Source organism: Parathielavia appendiculata (genome assembly GCF_033297405.1).
Source record: "Parathielavia appendiculata strain CBS 731.68 unplaced genomic scaffold N657scaffold_3, whole genome shotgun sequence".
NCBI lineage: Eukaryota > Fungi > Ascomycota > Sordariomycetes > Sordariales > Chaetomiaceae > Parathielavia > Parathielavia appendiculata.
This window is the reverse complement of record NW_026944222.1, coordinates 1,730,100-1,745,170: the sequence shown is the minus strand read 5'-3', so window position 1 is coordinate 1,745,170 and position 15,071 is coordinate 1,730,100. Positions and strand designations below refer to the sequence as shown.

The 15,071-nt window shown below is 56.5% G+C and overlaps 6 protein-coding genes across 6 annotated transcripts; 2 read left to right on the top strand and 4 right to left on the bottom strand.

Moving 5' to 3' along the window:
- Window positions 1–118: 118 nt before the first annotated feature.
- N657DRAFT_642826 (uncharacterized protein) lies at window positions 119–3,874 on the top strand. The gene has a single exon (XM_062792420.1). It carries the CDS (start codon window positions 410–412, stop codon window positions 3,533–3,535), a length of 3,126 nt encoding a protein of 1,041 aa, XP_062649836.1. The 5' UTR covers window positions 119–409; the 3' UTR covers window positions 3,536–3,874.
- Window positions 3,805–5,098, bottom strand: N657DRAFT_642825 (SEN34 subunit of tRNA-splicing endonuclease). The gene is made up of 2 exons (XM_062792419.1): window positions 5,051–5,098; window positions 3,805–4,856 (listed from the first exon to the last, which is right to left on the bottom strand). Exon 2 carries the CDS (start codon window positions 4,828–4,830, stop codon window positions 3,901–3,903), a length of 930 nt encoding a protein of 309 aa, XP_062649835.1. The 5' UTR covers window positions 4,831–4,856; window positions 5,051–5,098; the 3' UTR covers window positions 3,805–3,900.
- Window positions 5,099–5,725: 627 nt separating this feature from the next.
- N657DRAFT_567366 (PLP-dependent transferase) lies at window positions 5,726–7,297 on the bottom strand (the record flags this gene model as incomplete). Its single annotated transcript, XM_062788506.1, has 4 exons — window positions 5,726–6,173; window positions 6,234–6,487; window positions 6,539–6,885; window positions 6,937–7,297. The coding sequence occupies 4 exons, from the start codon at window positions 7,295–7,297 to the stop codon at window positions 5,726–5,728; spliced, it is 1,410 nt and encodes a 469-aa protein (XP_062649834.1).
- A 487-nt stretch (window positions 7,298–7,784) lies between these two features.
- On the top strand, window positions 7,785–8,722 carry N657DRAFT_290533 (uncharacterized protein). The gene is made up of 3 exons (XM_062786635.1): window positions 7,785–8,016; window positions 8,079–8,528; window positions 8,660–8,722. The coding sequence occupies exon 2, from the start codon at window positions 8,111–8,113 to the stop codon at window positions 8,489–8,491; it is 381 nt and encodes a 126-aa protein (XP_062649833.1). The 5' UTR covers window positions 7,785–8,016; window positions 8,079–8,110; the 3' UTR covers window positions 8,492–8,528; window positions 8,660–8,722.
- Window positions 8,508–9,899, bottom strand: N657DRAFT_709471 (uncharacterized protein; the record flags this gene model as incomplete). Its single annotated transcript, XM_062797420.1, has 4 exons — window positions 8,508–9,027; window positions 9,059–9,125; window positions 9,389–9,445; window positions 9,687–9,899. 4 exons carry the CDS (start codon window positions 9,897–9,899, stop codon window positions 8,822–8,824), a joined length of 543 nt encoding a protein of 180 aa, XP_062649832.1. The 3' UTR covers window positions 8,508–8,821.
- An 837-nt stretch (window positions 9,900–10,736) lies between these two features.
- N657DRAFT_592091 (BRO1-domain-containing protein) lies at window positions 10,737–14,729 on the bottom strand. Its single transcript, XM_062789921.1, has 3 exons — window positions 14,031–14,729; window positions 12,363–13,935; window positions 10,737–12,313 (listed from the first exon to the last, which is right to left on the bottom strand). The coding sequence occupies exons 1-3, from the start codon at window positions 14,306–14,308 to the stop codon at window positions 11,219–11,221; spliced, it is 2,946 nt and encodes a 981-aa protein (XP_062649831.1). The 5' UTR covers window positions 14,309–14,729; the 3' UTR covers window positions 10,737–11,218.
- Between the last annotated feature and the right edge of the window lie 342 nt (window positions 14,730–15,071).

The window sequence follows — 15,071 nt, the reverse complement described above, 5'->3', positions numbered from 1 at the left end:
GCGCGCCAAGCCTGCCGTCGGCCCGAGCGTGCAGCGGGATCGTTTGCTTGGTGCCCCTGCAAGTCAACAGAGCCCACATTCTTGAACCCCATGGGAAATGATTGCCCAAGCGAGCCAAGACAAGACGTCAGGTCAGGCAGCAAGGTTCAAGTTGTGCGAATCTCGACCTGCTCCCCAACTTCAACAAAATTTGGAGTCACCCTTTTTCCTTTAGCAATGTACGATTGAAGCGGAGACACGCATATGAAAGGCGCGCCGTCTGCCTGATTGCCGCAAAACGCGTTGTTTTTCTTGCGGGCTCAGCCGGCAGTTGGACTTCGTTGTCTCGGCTTCCACCTCTTCCCATCGTCGTCCTCCTTCCGAGGTGTCCCATCTATCCTATTTCAACTTGCATTTTAGGATTTAGACCATGGACGACACCTCTCTACCCGAAGCTGTCGCTGCAGCAATCCCTCGAGCACTCGACAACGCAAGCGTCTGGCATAACTTTACAACATGGACCGCCCAGCACTTCGGACTCGCTGTGAATATATCAAGGCTCGCGCCGTCGCTGGAGGATCTCGTCTGGGCAGGGCCTCGCATGGTTATGAAGCTGGGTAGGCTAGGCTCTTTTATTCCAGTCCCAGACGCCATTGATGCCTTCGGCCAGCGGGTCGTGCCCGATGCCACCGACATGGACTTCTTCCCTACCTCGGGCGTCGCCGCAGAAAGCCTGGCAGGAACCCTCATCGAGGCTACTACAGCAACGGATTCCACATCCATGACCGCCGCCGCTGCCTCCGCCGCTGTCGACTCTGTCTCCCAGAATCCGAACACTTTCGTCTCGCGGTTCTCGATGGAAGGCGCAAAGGGGATAGGGGGTGTCTTCAGCTACGCTACGAGCAAGTGGGCACTGTGCTGCATCGCCATGGCCATCATCTTCAACCGCACGCACATCTTCGCTGCTACCCGTCGGCGGCTCCGCCTTCGATGGCCCGTTCGGCTGCTCTTGCGAGCCGCGCCCATCCTACTACTTTTAGTTCAAGCCCGATGGATCCTGCAGTCGATGCAGTGCCAGACCTCATCCGACTTCAGCGAGCTGCGGTGGGGGAACGCGAGCAAGAGCTCCGACTTGATGTTCGCATATCCGAACCCCATGCTCAACCGCTTGAGCTCGGCTCTCCTCCTTGGCGCGACGGATGAGCAGTCATGCCGCTCCGTAAAAATGGTCGCGTGGGATGACCGGGAGCAGCCCGAGCTGGTTGGATCTCTGTCTCGTCTATGGCCACTCTTCGGGACGCTCTGCTTGAGTCAGTTCGTCGAGGTGCTCTCCTGCGCAGTACAGGGCCGCCCAGTGGCTGCCGAGACGGGAATGACGCTTTTTGAGCACTCGCTTGCCTTTGCTGAAGCGGATGCTGCCATAAGCAATCAGCTAGGATGGGGTCTCTTCACCAATGGTACCGCAGCGTCGCAACCAGCACTTGGATCCAAAATCGCGCTCACTAGGTCCATGATTCTGAGGCGAGTCAACACTCCTCCCGAGGTACTTTTGGTTGCTTTCTTTTCCGCCATGAGCCATGTCACGAGCCACATCCTCGGCGTGTTTGGCTTGCAGTCCAAGTTTCGCCTCATCAGCACGGGGTTCTGGGGACTTTGCTTCATGGCTAGTCTCCTGTGGAGTGCCCTCCATTTCTCGGCCGACGACCCTTCGGCTCAAGGCTTGCTGAGGTTTCCGACAGTTTGCATCATTGGCTTCATTCCTCACATCCTCATCCTGTGTGGGATTTATGCCTGCGGAGTCGTCTACGCCGCAGCCCTCTCGTTGTCAGCCCTGGCTACACCGGAAGGAGAAGTTACTGGCGAACGGCTCTCCCTCCGACAACGCCTTGTGCGTGCCCATGGCAACATGCAAGCGAACGTTTCGCTTTCGGATATACGTATCCGGATGGACATGGACTTCTATACGGCCCTTTTACGTGCCGGCTTTGGCGCCATCACGATGGCCAGCGAGGCCGTCTACCTTAACGAGGACCACCAAGTGAATCTGAAAAGGTACACATGGCTGGAGGATGAACGGCTCCGCGAAATGGAGGAGTTGAGGATGCAGTGGATCGGTGGCGGAATTCCCGGATCTCGGTTTGACTCTATCGGCACCATCGGCCTTGTTCCGGTCAAGGATGGGCAAAGCAGTGCCATGAGCGGCTATGCGAGGGAGAAAGCAGCTCAGCAAATTCCAAAGAGCACCACGTCCACCAGGCGAATTCGGGACGGTGTGGGCGCTGCAGAGCGGAGCTCAAGGTGGCTCATAGCGTTGGAGTATGTGTTGTACATTTTCAAGCTTGTGCTCACCGTGTGGGCATTAGTAACGATCAAGACGATGGCGGCTTTCGGCATGCGCACGCCGCCAAGGTGGCTCCGGGGCCTGTCGCAGAGACCCAAATCCGAACCGTCCTCGAAGAAATCCGGACGCAAGGGCCGCGGGCTGAACGTTGATGTTCTCTCTCCTGGCGAAGGCAAGGTGTTTTTCGCCATCCCTCGGACGGATCAAGTGGATGTGGAAGCTGAACTACGCCGTCGTATCAACGAAGACAGCGCCGAAGGCGAACCAGACCGACCGAACCATCCGGTTGATGAAGCAGAAGTGGATTCGAAACTCTACAGCTACTTTCTCAGGGGCGGCTGGTGGGGAGATCGAGACTCCAGCGGCGACTATGCCCCGCCCACCCCTCAGGCCCTCAGCACTGGCGTTGATGAAACAGATTTTGATGACACTACCAGCGTCATATCCACAACCGAGACCGCCAGCGAACTCGACTGGGAATCTGACCACCACGCCGACCACCTTGGTAACGGCCAGCGCACGCCCACCCAGCGCAACCCCGGCCCCGTCTCCTTTGCCTCAGCCGCAGCCTCAGCGCGCGCCTCCCGCGAATCGACCCCTTTCCTTGACACTCCCATAGCGGCCAGCGACCTGGCCCGGCTCCTCCACCCGCAGAGCCCGGAGGACCGGGACGAAGCCCTCTCTCTCGCCGCACATCTTTCCAGCGACGCCATCATGACCCGCTCCCGCTTCAGGCAGCAGCAGCAGCGCCAGCGCGCCCAGGTACTGCTCACTAACAAGCAAGCCCTCGCCTCCCGCCGCAGCGCCACCGCCGCCGCCGCGGGGCCCCACGAGAAGATGACGCCGGACGAAGAAGCCCGCATGCTTGAGCAGCTCCTCCTCTCTCGCCGCGCCGCCGCCGCCGGAGGGAAGCCACCACTATCTTCATCATCATCATCAATAGGAGGAGAAGGAGCAGGCGAAGCGCAGGCAGCAGCAGCAGCAGCAGCAGCAGCAGCAGCGAACTCGTCATGGGCAACAGGCGCGGCGGGGCTTGGGCCTGAGGGGCCGCAGTGTGTCGTGTGCCAGAGCGCGCCGCGGACGATCATTGTGTGGCCGTGCCGCTGCCTGAGCCTGTGCGACGACTGCCGCGTGTCGCTGGCCATGAACAACTTCGACAAGTGTGTCTGTTGTCGGCGCGAGGTGATTAGCTTTAGCCGGATCTTTGTTCCTTGAATGTATTATCGTGGGCCGGAGACGGTTCTGTGTGTCTGGCGATAGTTGCTGTTGTTGTCATAGCGGGGCATGGAATTCGTAGCCCTTTTCTCTCGTTCTTGGTTGTGTTTTAGTCCATTGTAATGGCGTTGGCATGGCGGCATATTCGAGAGAGAGATTTGGCGGTGATGGTCTGGTTTCCAGGCCTTTCGGCTTGTGGACGAGCGATCGAAGCAATACGGTGTATTCTAGCAGTCAGATTCCTCCATTTTGAGTGCACTTGGGACTTGAGCATCGAATACTTGTTGAGAGTATTTCTTTCTACATCTTCAGAACCAAAGAAAGGGTATTTCACAGATCAACTCTTATCTAAGTACCACTCACCATCACATGCCAGCCCACTCGATACAGAAAACCCGCACTTCCCCTGCCCCATCCACACCACTTTGTTGTCCACCAGGCTTCTCCGCCCCAAACAAGAAACTCTTTTTGACCGCCGTGCCCAGCCGCCCGCTCGTCACCAGGTCCAGCATCGCCACCTCCTCGTCCCACCTGTAGCTGTTGGCCAGGTAGTGCGCATGGTACCGGAAGGGATCGCCCGGGTACACGCTGTAGTCGCCGCCGAAGCGCAGCCCGGGGGTCGTGTAGTACCCACGTGAATTGAGGTATTTGTACAACGGGTAAGAGGACAGCGTGGCGGCGTCTGTTGAGGCGCTGCTGGCTGGAGCTGCGGGAGGGGTGGTGGAAATGGGGAGAAGTGGGTAGCTAGTTGTTGGGGTTACGCCGGGGAGGGAGAATTCTTTTTCTTTGGGGATGGTAGTGGAAGGAGGGAGTGTTGGCTTGGGGTTGTCAAAGAGCAGGTTGTCTTCTTCTGTTACGGCGGCCGGTGCGGGTTCAGTGGAGGGAGTGGAGGAGGAGGGTTTGTTTGCCTTGCGCTTGTTTTGATGCATTGCCTGCACCTTTGCCTTTTCCTCTTCAAACACCCGCTGTGCGTTTCTACGCTGCTGCTTGATGTGCTGCAAGTAGGCCTTGCGGGTGCATTCGTCCATGGTGGTGGACAGCCGTGACATGTGGTCGGTGAGCTCGTCAGCAATATACCCAGCGCCCGTATCCACCAGCAGCTGGGCCTCCTCAGCCTGCAGCTCGACAGGCAGGCTGAGGAAAAGGTTCTGCGTCGGGTTCTGGGGCATGGTGCCCGTCAGGACTGCGCAGATGCAGTGATGTCGGCGAATGTAGAGGACATCGTCGATGTCAAAGACGAGGTAGCGGCCTGCGACGCGCGAGATCCGGACCCGTCTTTCAACTGCGGTAGCCATTCCCGGGAATGTCTCCGGAGACGATCCTGTTCCTAATTAGAAAAGATCCGTAAAGGCGGCTTGTTTGTGCTTCAGAGAGAAGATAAGAACAGGAGTCATAAGCCTTGGACACGTATATAGTCATCACAGAAAATTCAGTGGATTGACAGATTGGAATACGATAGATATAATCATGTCGTTCCCCAGTGCTCGAGATTGAGGAAGTGAAAATGGGACTCACCTTGCTTGCGGAGGCTGCTCTGTGAGCAGCATCAATGAGAGGAAGAAGGTTTTGCTGTTCGAAAATTTATGCAGCAGGTTGAGTCAATTGAGCCCCACTTCGACAGATACGAACATGGTACTCCGTATTTAACAGTAATGGTACGGCATTTCGCTGGCCTAACCGTCAGGTTACAGGTTCGTCAGAAACGATGGACTCGGCATGAAGTGAAGCCCGAATAATATGGTCGAATTCAAATTGTACATACAGATCACAGGATATGTCGCTGGGTAGTGGGAGCAGCGGCAGCGACAGTGCCCCTTTTGGTCGCCCTCTTGATACGTGCAGTGATGTACGAAGAAGCTAACGATACGGCGAGAAGATATGGTAGCAGAACTTATCTGTACAGATGATAACCGAAGGTACTGTACCTTATTCTGGAGTTGCGGTACAAGTACAGTTGTAATCGGCACCACTGTACTCAACGACTCAGCGTCGAGCTTGCTTACGCCAGGTAGCAATGGACAGCGTAGAGAACCTTTTTTAGGGGCCCTCAAACAGCCAGAGTTCCCATCTTTCCGCATCATTGCACTGTTGCTTTCTGTCTCCCGAGACCAGAACCAACACCGACCGCAACACGACATTGGATGCCACAAACCACAGTGAGCATCAGCATCGTGAGCATCATCATCCGATTCATGTAGCTTGAAAGAAATCATTAACAAGGCGCCCAACCGTCTCGACAATCCACTCAATCTCGTCCTTGCGCACGTTGAACGCGGGCGAGATGATTATATGGTCGCCCCGGATGCCGTCAGCCGACCCAGTTCCCGGATACACGCTAATGCCGTACTCAACGCTTAAGCCGAGCTCGCAGACGGCCAGCGCGACGTGGTCATCAACAGGAAAGGGATCCATCGTTTGCTTGTCGGCAACGAATTCAATACCCCAGAAAAGTCCTCGTCCCCGAATGTTGCCAACATTTGGATGGTCTCCAAGTCTTTCTTGCAACCGCCGGGAGAGCAGCGCGCCCATGGCCTGGACGTTGGCTAAGAGATTCTGCTCCCGGATGATCTTCTGGACTTCGAGCGCTGCAGCGCAGCCAGCGGGATGTCCTTGATACGTGTGACCGTGAACGAAAACGCTAGGCGCATCGGACGTTAATGGCAAAGCTGGAAACATGGTTGAGCCCGGCGGAACTTACGAGCTGCCCCTCTCTAGCACGTCCACCACGCGTCGACTGGCCAAAACTCCCGCGACCGGTTGATAACCACCACCGAGGCCCTTGCCGATGGTCTGGATATCTGGGACGACCCCTTCTTGCTCCCACGCATGCAGCGTGCCCGTCCGTCCCATGCCGCACATGACCTCGTCGAAAATCAGCAGAGCGCCATATTTTCGGCAGACAGCTTGCACTGCTTTGAAATACCCGGGGACCGAAGGCACACATCCAAGCGCCTGCGTCGCCGGTCAGCGCCATGTGAGACGGAAGGCTTAGGAGCCACCCACCGCGCCTACAATGGGCTCGGCGATGAAAGCACAGACTGTGTCCGGACCGACAGCCTGAAACTCATCGTCTAGCTCCTTGGCTAGTCGGGCAACATAGTCCTCATCAATCTCGCCAGCCCTTTTACCACGGAAGCTGTTGCATGGAGACACTCTGGAGACGTTCTTCATCAGGAGCGGCTCAAACTTGGCCCGTCGGTAATCGTGGCCCCCAACCGCCAATGCGCCAAGGGTTATGCCGTGGTATGACTGCCTTCTGGAGATGAAGCGGGTCCTCTTGTCTTCGGCTGGGCTAAGCTCAAGGAAATACTGCCGTGCGAGTTTGACTGCTGCCTCCATCGCCTCGGAACCTTGTGCGAGTCAGCTCTGAGCATGATGGCCACGCTTGATGGGACACAGACCCGAATTGACGATATAGGCACGGCTCATGTTACCGCTGGTCGAGTCAACCAGATAGCGGCAAAGGTCCTCCTGCACCTTTGTCGTGTAGAATATGGTCGAGCAGTAGGGGATCGCCAGAATCTGCCTCGTGACAGCCCGGGCAACTCGCTCGTTACCCCAGCCGATACAGCCAACTGCAGCACCCCCCGAGGCGTCGAAGACTTTACGTCCATTTCCGAGTACAAGGTGGCTGCCGCTTCCTCCCGTCAATGGAAGGAAGTCATAGCCAAGGTCTCGGTGTAGAACTGCCGACTTCTCCGTGGTCGTCTTGTTGCCAACACCGTTGCCAGCCTGTGTGGGTTCAAGTTGCCTGAGGACCATGTTGCATCGAATAAGGGGCGCAGGAACGAGCAGTTTGGAAAGAGACGCAGGGATGGAGGGGCCAATGCCATTACCAATGCCGCATGGACATTCCGAGTTCCTCCTCAATTTATACAGAACCATGGATCGCCCAGTTCCCCATCCGGTCGGACCCCTGTCACCGGAGTAGACAACCAATGCCGAGAGGAAGGCTAATCTCTTCGCCTCCGCTCTGCCCGCCATTCCGTACCCCGTGTAGCCTCACCATACCAGGCTCTGATCCGGAGAGCCCGTTTGCGTCCAGCAGGTGTGGACCTTCGGTTGCTGGCATGATTCGTCGGTTCGGAATCCAGCGCTACATTTCCCCCTAGCTTACCGGCTCCTCGTGACAAGGAATCGGTGGCTGGGCAAGGTTCGGGGATGGATGTGGCAGTCGAGATCCCGAAGTTTCTTTCACTGCCTCTTTGGCAACAACATCGGCGTCATAAGTCAAACAGACGGTTTCTTTCTGAATCGCGTCGCTGGAACACCATGGGATGGAAGGGACGTTTGCACCACGTGCAACAAACCGCCTGCGGTCACCCGCTTTCAAACATCCCGGATTGTCACTGCTGCTGTACAACCACCCTTTGCCGAAACCCTCGTTCGGTACCGGGTCGCTTGAGGGGTTAGCTCAAGAGCCAAGCACGAACATCGGCATCCCGATTTCGGTATCTCTCCGTCAGCTCCGAAGAACTCTGGTTGCTACCCTACTCACTACAGATTACGTAACGAAGAAACCTGCTCTGACGGTCAAGGATAGTTCCTCAAGCGAGTCGAACCAGCTCACCACTGATGGTCCAGAAGTGCCCGCAAATAAACGGTTGCTGTGCCGCCTGCCCAGCTGTGGCTCGGTCGGACCGGACTCCACGGCTTCTCTCGGCCCGGCACATATTGAGCCGGACCACTCTTCCCGATGAAACATGGCTGAGTACACAGTACGCCGAGCAGAACGCCGGCCCTCTGCCCGAACCAAGCAGGAGTCCGGTATCTCATCCAAACAACGCACATCAATCAACTGTAGCTACCCTGCACCCTGGCCAGGCAGGCCCGCCGTGCCCGCCTCGAGGATCTACGGAGCCCGCCGAGAACGAGAGACGCCAACGCAGCTCGGGTTGTTGGGGAGGGAAAGCCGTCGGACTGGCAGCCTCTTTCCAGTCTCGGGACCGGCGGTAAGGTGACAGCTTGTCAGTCTTATCTGCTGGAATCATAGGTCATTGCCCATACCCACTCTCTCCACGGTCGCCGAGCATCTGCTGTCAATAGCGTCATGCGCATCATCTTCCCCCCTTTCTTCTGTCGTCGGACGAAGCGCAGTGCTGATAGCTCTTCTCAACGAACCAGCGCTCCTCCTCGGATGCCGCTCGGTCACGTTCTCAGCATCGAGCTCGGCTCGTGTTATCATTCCACCGTTCGAGGAGTGCCTGATCGTGGCGTCCTGTGTCAACGGTCTCTTTTGCGTCGGAGCATTTTCATTGGCCGCTAATGGGTGCGATTTCAGTCTCCCTATAAGTACAAGGTGAACCTGCAGCTCCTCAGGCCACGGTTCTGCAGGCCTCTTCCGCAGTTGGCATCATCGGTCTGCTTTTTCCGATAGCCCAAAGCGGGTGTTACTCGGGTGGGAGCGGGCCCAGGCATCAGACTGCCCCCCTTCTCATTCTCGAGGGACCGATGAACTGCTTCTCCGGACCTCAAACCTGCGTCCTTCCTTTCTCCAACCACGTGTTCACGTGGAGGGCCTACCATCAAACGGGTGTACCAGCAGGTACACGGGGGACATGCGCATCCGACACAGGGGTCGGCTTCGACACTTTTGTCACACCTTGGCCAGAGCACAAGATGCAGGGATATCCAACTGCAAGCCTTGATCATACCGGATCGTGCCAAGAAACAGTGTTTCAAGGAAGACCCAGAATCGGAACAGCAAGCGCGAACATCTCGGGACGCCGGGGCATGGCTGACACTCCCTGCCGCAACAGACAGCGTCCCGGACCGCGTCTTCGAATGGCGCACAGTCGAGAGGCCAAGTTTGTTTGCCCGCCTTCCCAGCAATTTGGTAACCAATCAACTTACCGAAACGGCTTGGGGAATGCCCACACGGCCCTGAAGGGCTGCATTGCTGGTTTGCATCTGAGGACGTTAGTGGGCTTGTGCTGTGCTTTACTTTCGAGTGGTCAAGAAGGAGGCAAGTCGAGCATGAACCGAAGTTGAGTTTTGCGGCGGAGCATCCAGTCTACGCCCTTTCGACGCGCAAACTTTCCAAGCCCAAGCGTCCCAACCTAGCACCGCAGGCGAAAGACGAACTCCCCCAGAAGGGCCGGTTCATGCATCATGCAATACGTGCTTATGCAAGTCTCATTTGCTTACTCACCTTGCACCTCCGGGCTATTGCTTCCCTTTTGCGCAGACTCCAACTTGGTTGTGTCACCACGCTTGCCTCTTGATGGCCTCTCTTGTTCACGGGTTGCTTCGGCGCCGCGGAAGTTCGTTTACCCATCGGGTCTGCTGTTCGATGGACACCAGCCCTGGGCTCGTTGAGCTCCTGCGGTAGGATCTTCTCATGGATGCAGATGAGTCCATCCATTTGACAGGTGTTGTTGACAACCACTTTCGTCGGGCTGCGATGTGGCTTGTTGATGGACTTTGAATACGAGGCGGTTAGGACGTCTGTGTTCTGCTACAAGCCTCCTTTTTCCACCATTCTTCTCTGGTTGGAATGGAGATGAGCCGACAAGATTTGGGTTGGTTTGCCGCATATCGTCTTGCTGTCCGTCGACGTGACGTCGCTGCAGAGATTGACAACGGAGATGGGGGCGGAAGCCGGCAGATTGCGCGAGGGAAATAGAATGATCCCGGCGACTTGGCCTTCATGGGCAGCCGAGCCTGCTCGAAACTCCGGATGCGGAGTTCTGCTTCTCGCTGGTGGTGAATCAGCACGAGCTGGGCGCTGGTATACAAGCTGCCACTGCTTCAGGCGTACTATTTCCCTCAATGTTTTTCAGGGCAGCAACCGGGCCTTACTTGCCGGGTAGGAAGCCAGTCACTAAACATGCAAACAAGGTGTGCATCAAGTTACCTCGCCAAAGGGTGGGAAGCCAGTGGCGTGTCGGTTTGCCCCTGTGGTTGGTTAGAGTGAACGGAAGAACGCTGGGACGTTACGTCTGCGGCATCATCATCATCATTATCATCATCATCGCGAAAACAAGCCATTCCGCACTTTCATAGTACGGGCTTTGGTGACAGACCCTTTCGGGAAGACAACTAACATGAGGAGGGGTCGCCATGCTCGACATCCAACATCTCATCTACCAAATATAAGTGACCAATTGGACTTCCGAAAAAAAAGTCTCAAAGAGACCGAGCGATCACGAAAAGGTGTTTGCTTCGAAAAGACATGGTGCCTCGCCGTCAAACGCAACATCTCAGATCCTCATCAGTCTCGGCATATAAAGGTAGGATATCCAAGCCGTTGGTTACAGCTAAGACCCGTTTCAGTCGCTCAGCAGCTGGGTATTCCATTCTACGTCGTTCCATTAGATGAGTTTAATGCAACACGACTCACTCTGATCACATCTCTTTCCCCTCCACCCTCTGTCCCTGCGCTGATGCTGCCATACCATGTAAAACCCCATTCCAATACCCTCCTCAGCTGGATTCATGCCTAACCTCCGCCTCTCAACATTTGATGTGAATGGTCTTACAGCATCTGATATACACAACTCGTTTCGATGCTGATTCCTTCGGTTACGGCCCCCTTCTCATCAATCCGAGTTACCCGGCAATCCAAACGCACCATAGCCCATTATTCATGTCCCATTCCATGCCCAGAAGTCCATCTCTTTCCCAACCTTTCCTTCGAGCACCATCACGTATCAAAAAGTCAAGACACCACCACCCCGGCGCTCACTTCCACGCACTCAACCCCGCCCACGGATCCTGCCCCACCTGCCCCTGCCCCTGGCCCTGATGATGCTGCTGCGCCGGCCCGGGTCTGCCGGCATGAGGATCGCCCGGGTAGTAGTCGGACCCATAATGAATCGTTTGCTGGGGACCGAGGGGCGGCGGTCCGGGTGGAGGGGGAGGCGGGACAAAGTTGGGCGGGATATAACCCTGTTGTTGCGGCGGCGGTGGCTGCTGATGCTGCTGCTGGTGAGGAGGAAGAGGGACGGCAGCTGGGTTGCCGTAAGTGCTGTATCGTCCCTGCTGGGAGAATGAGGTCTGCGTTGGTGGCGGCGAGGCGGGGCCTGGGCGCATGGAACCAAGGTTGAAGGTTGACTGTGTGGGTGGAGGCGAGGCCGGGCCAGGGATGCGGCCGTGCGAGCTGGGGTTGTACGTGAACATTTGCGGGGCGGTTGTTTGTGTTGGCGGTGGTGAGCTTGGGAGCTGGTACTGCCCAGCGAAGTTGGTCTTTGCATACATCGGCGCCGAGTTGAATGTTAGGGGAGCGGGTATTGGCCGGGACGAGGCGACATGCGGAGAGGTTGGCAGCGGCTCCACGGACATACGCTCCATCAACCCCCTTAACCGCTCCTGCTCCAGCGCAGCTTGTGCGCTCTTGCTCGCGGCCCGATCCTGCTCGATCTGGTTCAGAAGTTGGGCGCCCTCGGCTCGCCGGTTGTTGACAAAGGTCTCGACGTTCTTCTCGAGGCTCTCCACCGTCTCCCTCATCTCGTTGTACCATGTCTTTGCACTCTGCAGGCCAGCTTCCAGATCCAAGAATTCCTGGTACGCCCGCTTGTACTTGCTAATAACTGCGCCTCTCTGTCTCTGAAAGGACTCGTATGTGCTCTGCTCTGCCCGAACTCTCTTGTCCTGCAGAAGGCCGTTGAACGCCACGGTCAGCTCCCGCATTAAGGCTGCCTGCTTGTGGGTCGCCTGGACAAGACGGTTCTGATACGGCCGGTATTTCTCGAGCTCTTGTTGGAATAGCTGCTGCTCGTAGTTGGCAATCGACTTCTTGTTTAAAATCAAGATCTGTGAGATATCGTCGTTGTGTGCCTGGCTCGTGTCAGCCTGGTTCCCACAGTACTCGGCACATCCAACATACCTTCTCCTTCAAGTCTTTGAGTACCTGAATTCTTTCCCTCTTGATGAGATTCAACCTCTTCAATATATCCTCGACCTTTGCAATCTGCTCAACGACGCTGGGTCCACCGTCGTCGAAGTCGGCATCCAACAAGTTTGGCTCCGAGGAGGGACTGGCACTACCCGACTTCCGCACTCTTTTCACGGCCCGTTGAAACAGAGCATCGATCTCGCCGCTCTCAACGGCGGAGCGCATCTCCTCAAATTCGGCCTCATTCTGCCGCAATTTGGTCGCAAGCTGGCCATCACTTCTCCCAGCTTCTTCCAGCGCTTCGCGATAATTCCGGATATCGCTCCTCAGTGTGTTGGTAAGGCGCGAGCTGGGCTGTTGGATCCATTCCGACTCATACTTGGATCTCATTTTCTCACACACGCTCTCCTCCATGTCCAACTGCTTGCTGCTCCGCTCCAACGCAGCCACGATGGATTGCTTTTGTGTGTGTAGAAGATCGAATATCTTTGCAGGGTCTTCGTGGTCGGCGACGTCGACACACCATGTCCGGAAGTCTTCGTCAGGTAAGATCTCCTGGTCGAAGCCGCCCTTGAGGACCTGCAGGGCGCCGGGAAGTCTCAAATAGTCCAAGCTCGCGGCCATCTCGCTGTTGGCGGTATCCACCCTCTCCGTTTCAGCTCTCACCAGCTTCGCCTTCTCCTCGTCGTACAGGCTGGCCGACTCGGTAACGGCTAAAGGTACGATCTTCGCAAAGAGATCAGGCCCGGTAATGCGCTGAATGTCTTGCCCGGCATAGAGCTCGCTGACTGGGATGGGTTTCGCGGCAGGTAGCTTGGCCACAGCCGGCACGCCTGCCGGATCGGGTACTGGTTGGTGGTAGATGAAGTCATTGTCCTTCGTCAGCTCCTTGAGCTTTTGTTGAACCACAACCAGATGCCGCTTAGTTATGTCGGCCAAGATGATACCGCAATCTGCTGTTAGGTTCGAGCTTGGAGGTACAGTGCTGGGGAAGTTGCTGGCGATCTTGTTAGCTTCTCGGGCATGACTCTCGGCCACCTTGAGACGGGCGACGGCCATGCCGTGTGAGTTCGCATCGTCGTCCGCAAGCGCCTGGTAATATTGGGCGATCGAAGACGTGAGGTTGAACTTGATCTGGACCATCAACAGCCAGACCTTTTCAAATATCGCCTTGGTGACATTCTCCTGCACGCCCTCGAGCGCCTGGCCGTACAGAGTAGCAGCTTGACTTGCCAGCTTCGCCAGGAGGCCAATCTTCTTCTGGTCGGTGATCTGCTTCTCGAGAAAAACCTCCTGCGCCTGGGCAAGCATGATGTTGATGAGGGACTTGACCGTGTCCCTGCTCAGGTCCGAGGACGGGGCATGTAAGAAGTTCTCATTGATATAGGTGAACATGCCGGCCGCAGCCTGGAAGGAATGGTATGCCTGCTTGAGGCCCGACTCTTCGCTCCGGGTCTGATTGGCAGCGTGACAGGACAAAACGGCCGAGATGTTGAAGATGATGGAGGCTTTTTCGAAGGCCAGTGAGTACTGTGACGTGGCTTTGTGTGTGAAAGCGTCGAACCTGCGCCATGGGTAATTAGATCGGGGAACCAGACCGAGGTGGGGTGTAGCGCGTGGAGGGGAGGGAGTGGTGGTGTCGGGCTAGGAGGATATTACCAGGTAAAGGAGACCCTGATATGCTGCTCGTCGACTGGAAAGCGCAGGTCAAGCAGCTCAAGTTGGCCATAGTAGCGGTACAGCAGATCTCTTCCAGCAGTGCTGTCCTTCCCAGCTCCCCGCATGTCCTGGCGCAGCCGGTTGAGGGTTGCGCACTCCTCGGCATATCGCTCGGGGTCGTCGCCGTACGTATTCTGAATGTAGGACTTCAACGGAGTAATCCAGTCGATCTCGTTGGTGGCCTTGAGAGGCACCGAGATCATGGGCGCTTGCGTCATGTTGGGCAGCGCCTGGGCCTGCACCGGGTGGATGGCGGTGATGAGACTCGGTGAGCGCCGCTGGTGTCGACCAATTTCACGCACGGGAAACCGTGCTGTCTAAGAGTCTTTTTGAATGCGCTGGCTGGGCGAGACAATAGGAGAACTGAGAACGATGGATGATGCGCCGCTCCGTTGGTCAGTCGGGTCAGGCGGGGTTCTCGATGCCGCCAGGCCAAAGCCGAGATCGTCGACGGAGTGCTTGGTAACTGCGTCTTGAATTACCCGGAAAGGGGCTGCAAGTTATGCGACAATCTTGTGCATCTTCATTGACGGCAGCATTGAGAGCGGAAGAGGGGATGGAGAATGAAGGTGACAGGTGATTTCTTGGGAATGGAGTAGTTCCAGGTTAGTGGTTAGTACAGGTCATTGCCATTCCAGGTTCAGCAGTGGAAGGCGCAGCGGCAAGCGGCAGAGGTGCCCTGCCTAGGCGGCAGGGATCAGCACTCTCGTAGCGGGGTCTCCCGCAGCGCGAAGTTAACGTCAACGCCTGACCTCGGGCCTGCCTTTGCTTGATTCTGTTAGGACAGATCCCTGCCCAATCGCATGCCAACCCACACAACGGACAGTCTCGCCTGTTAGCCGCAGCAATTTCACGAGCCAACAAGCGCACCAACAAGTCCGCGCGTCTGAGGAGGCGTTGCGCGTTTGAGCAGGCAATTATTCGAGGTAAGCCTGGAAATGTGGCCGCTGGTCAGAGGTCGACAGGTTTCTTGAAACCAAT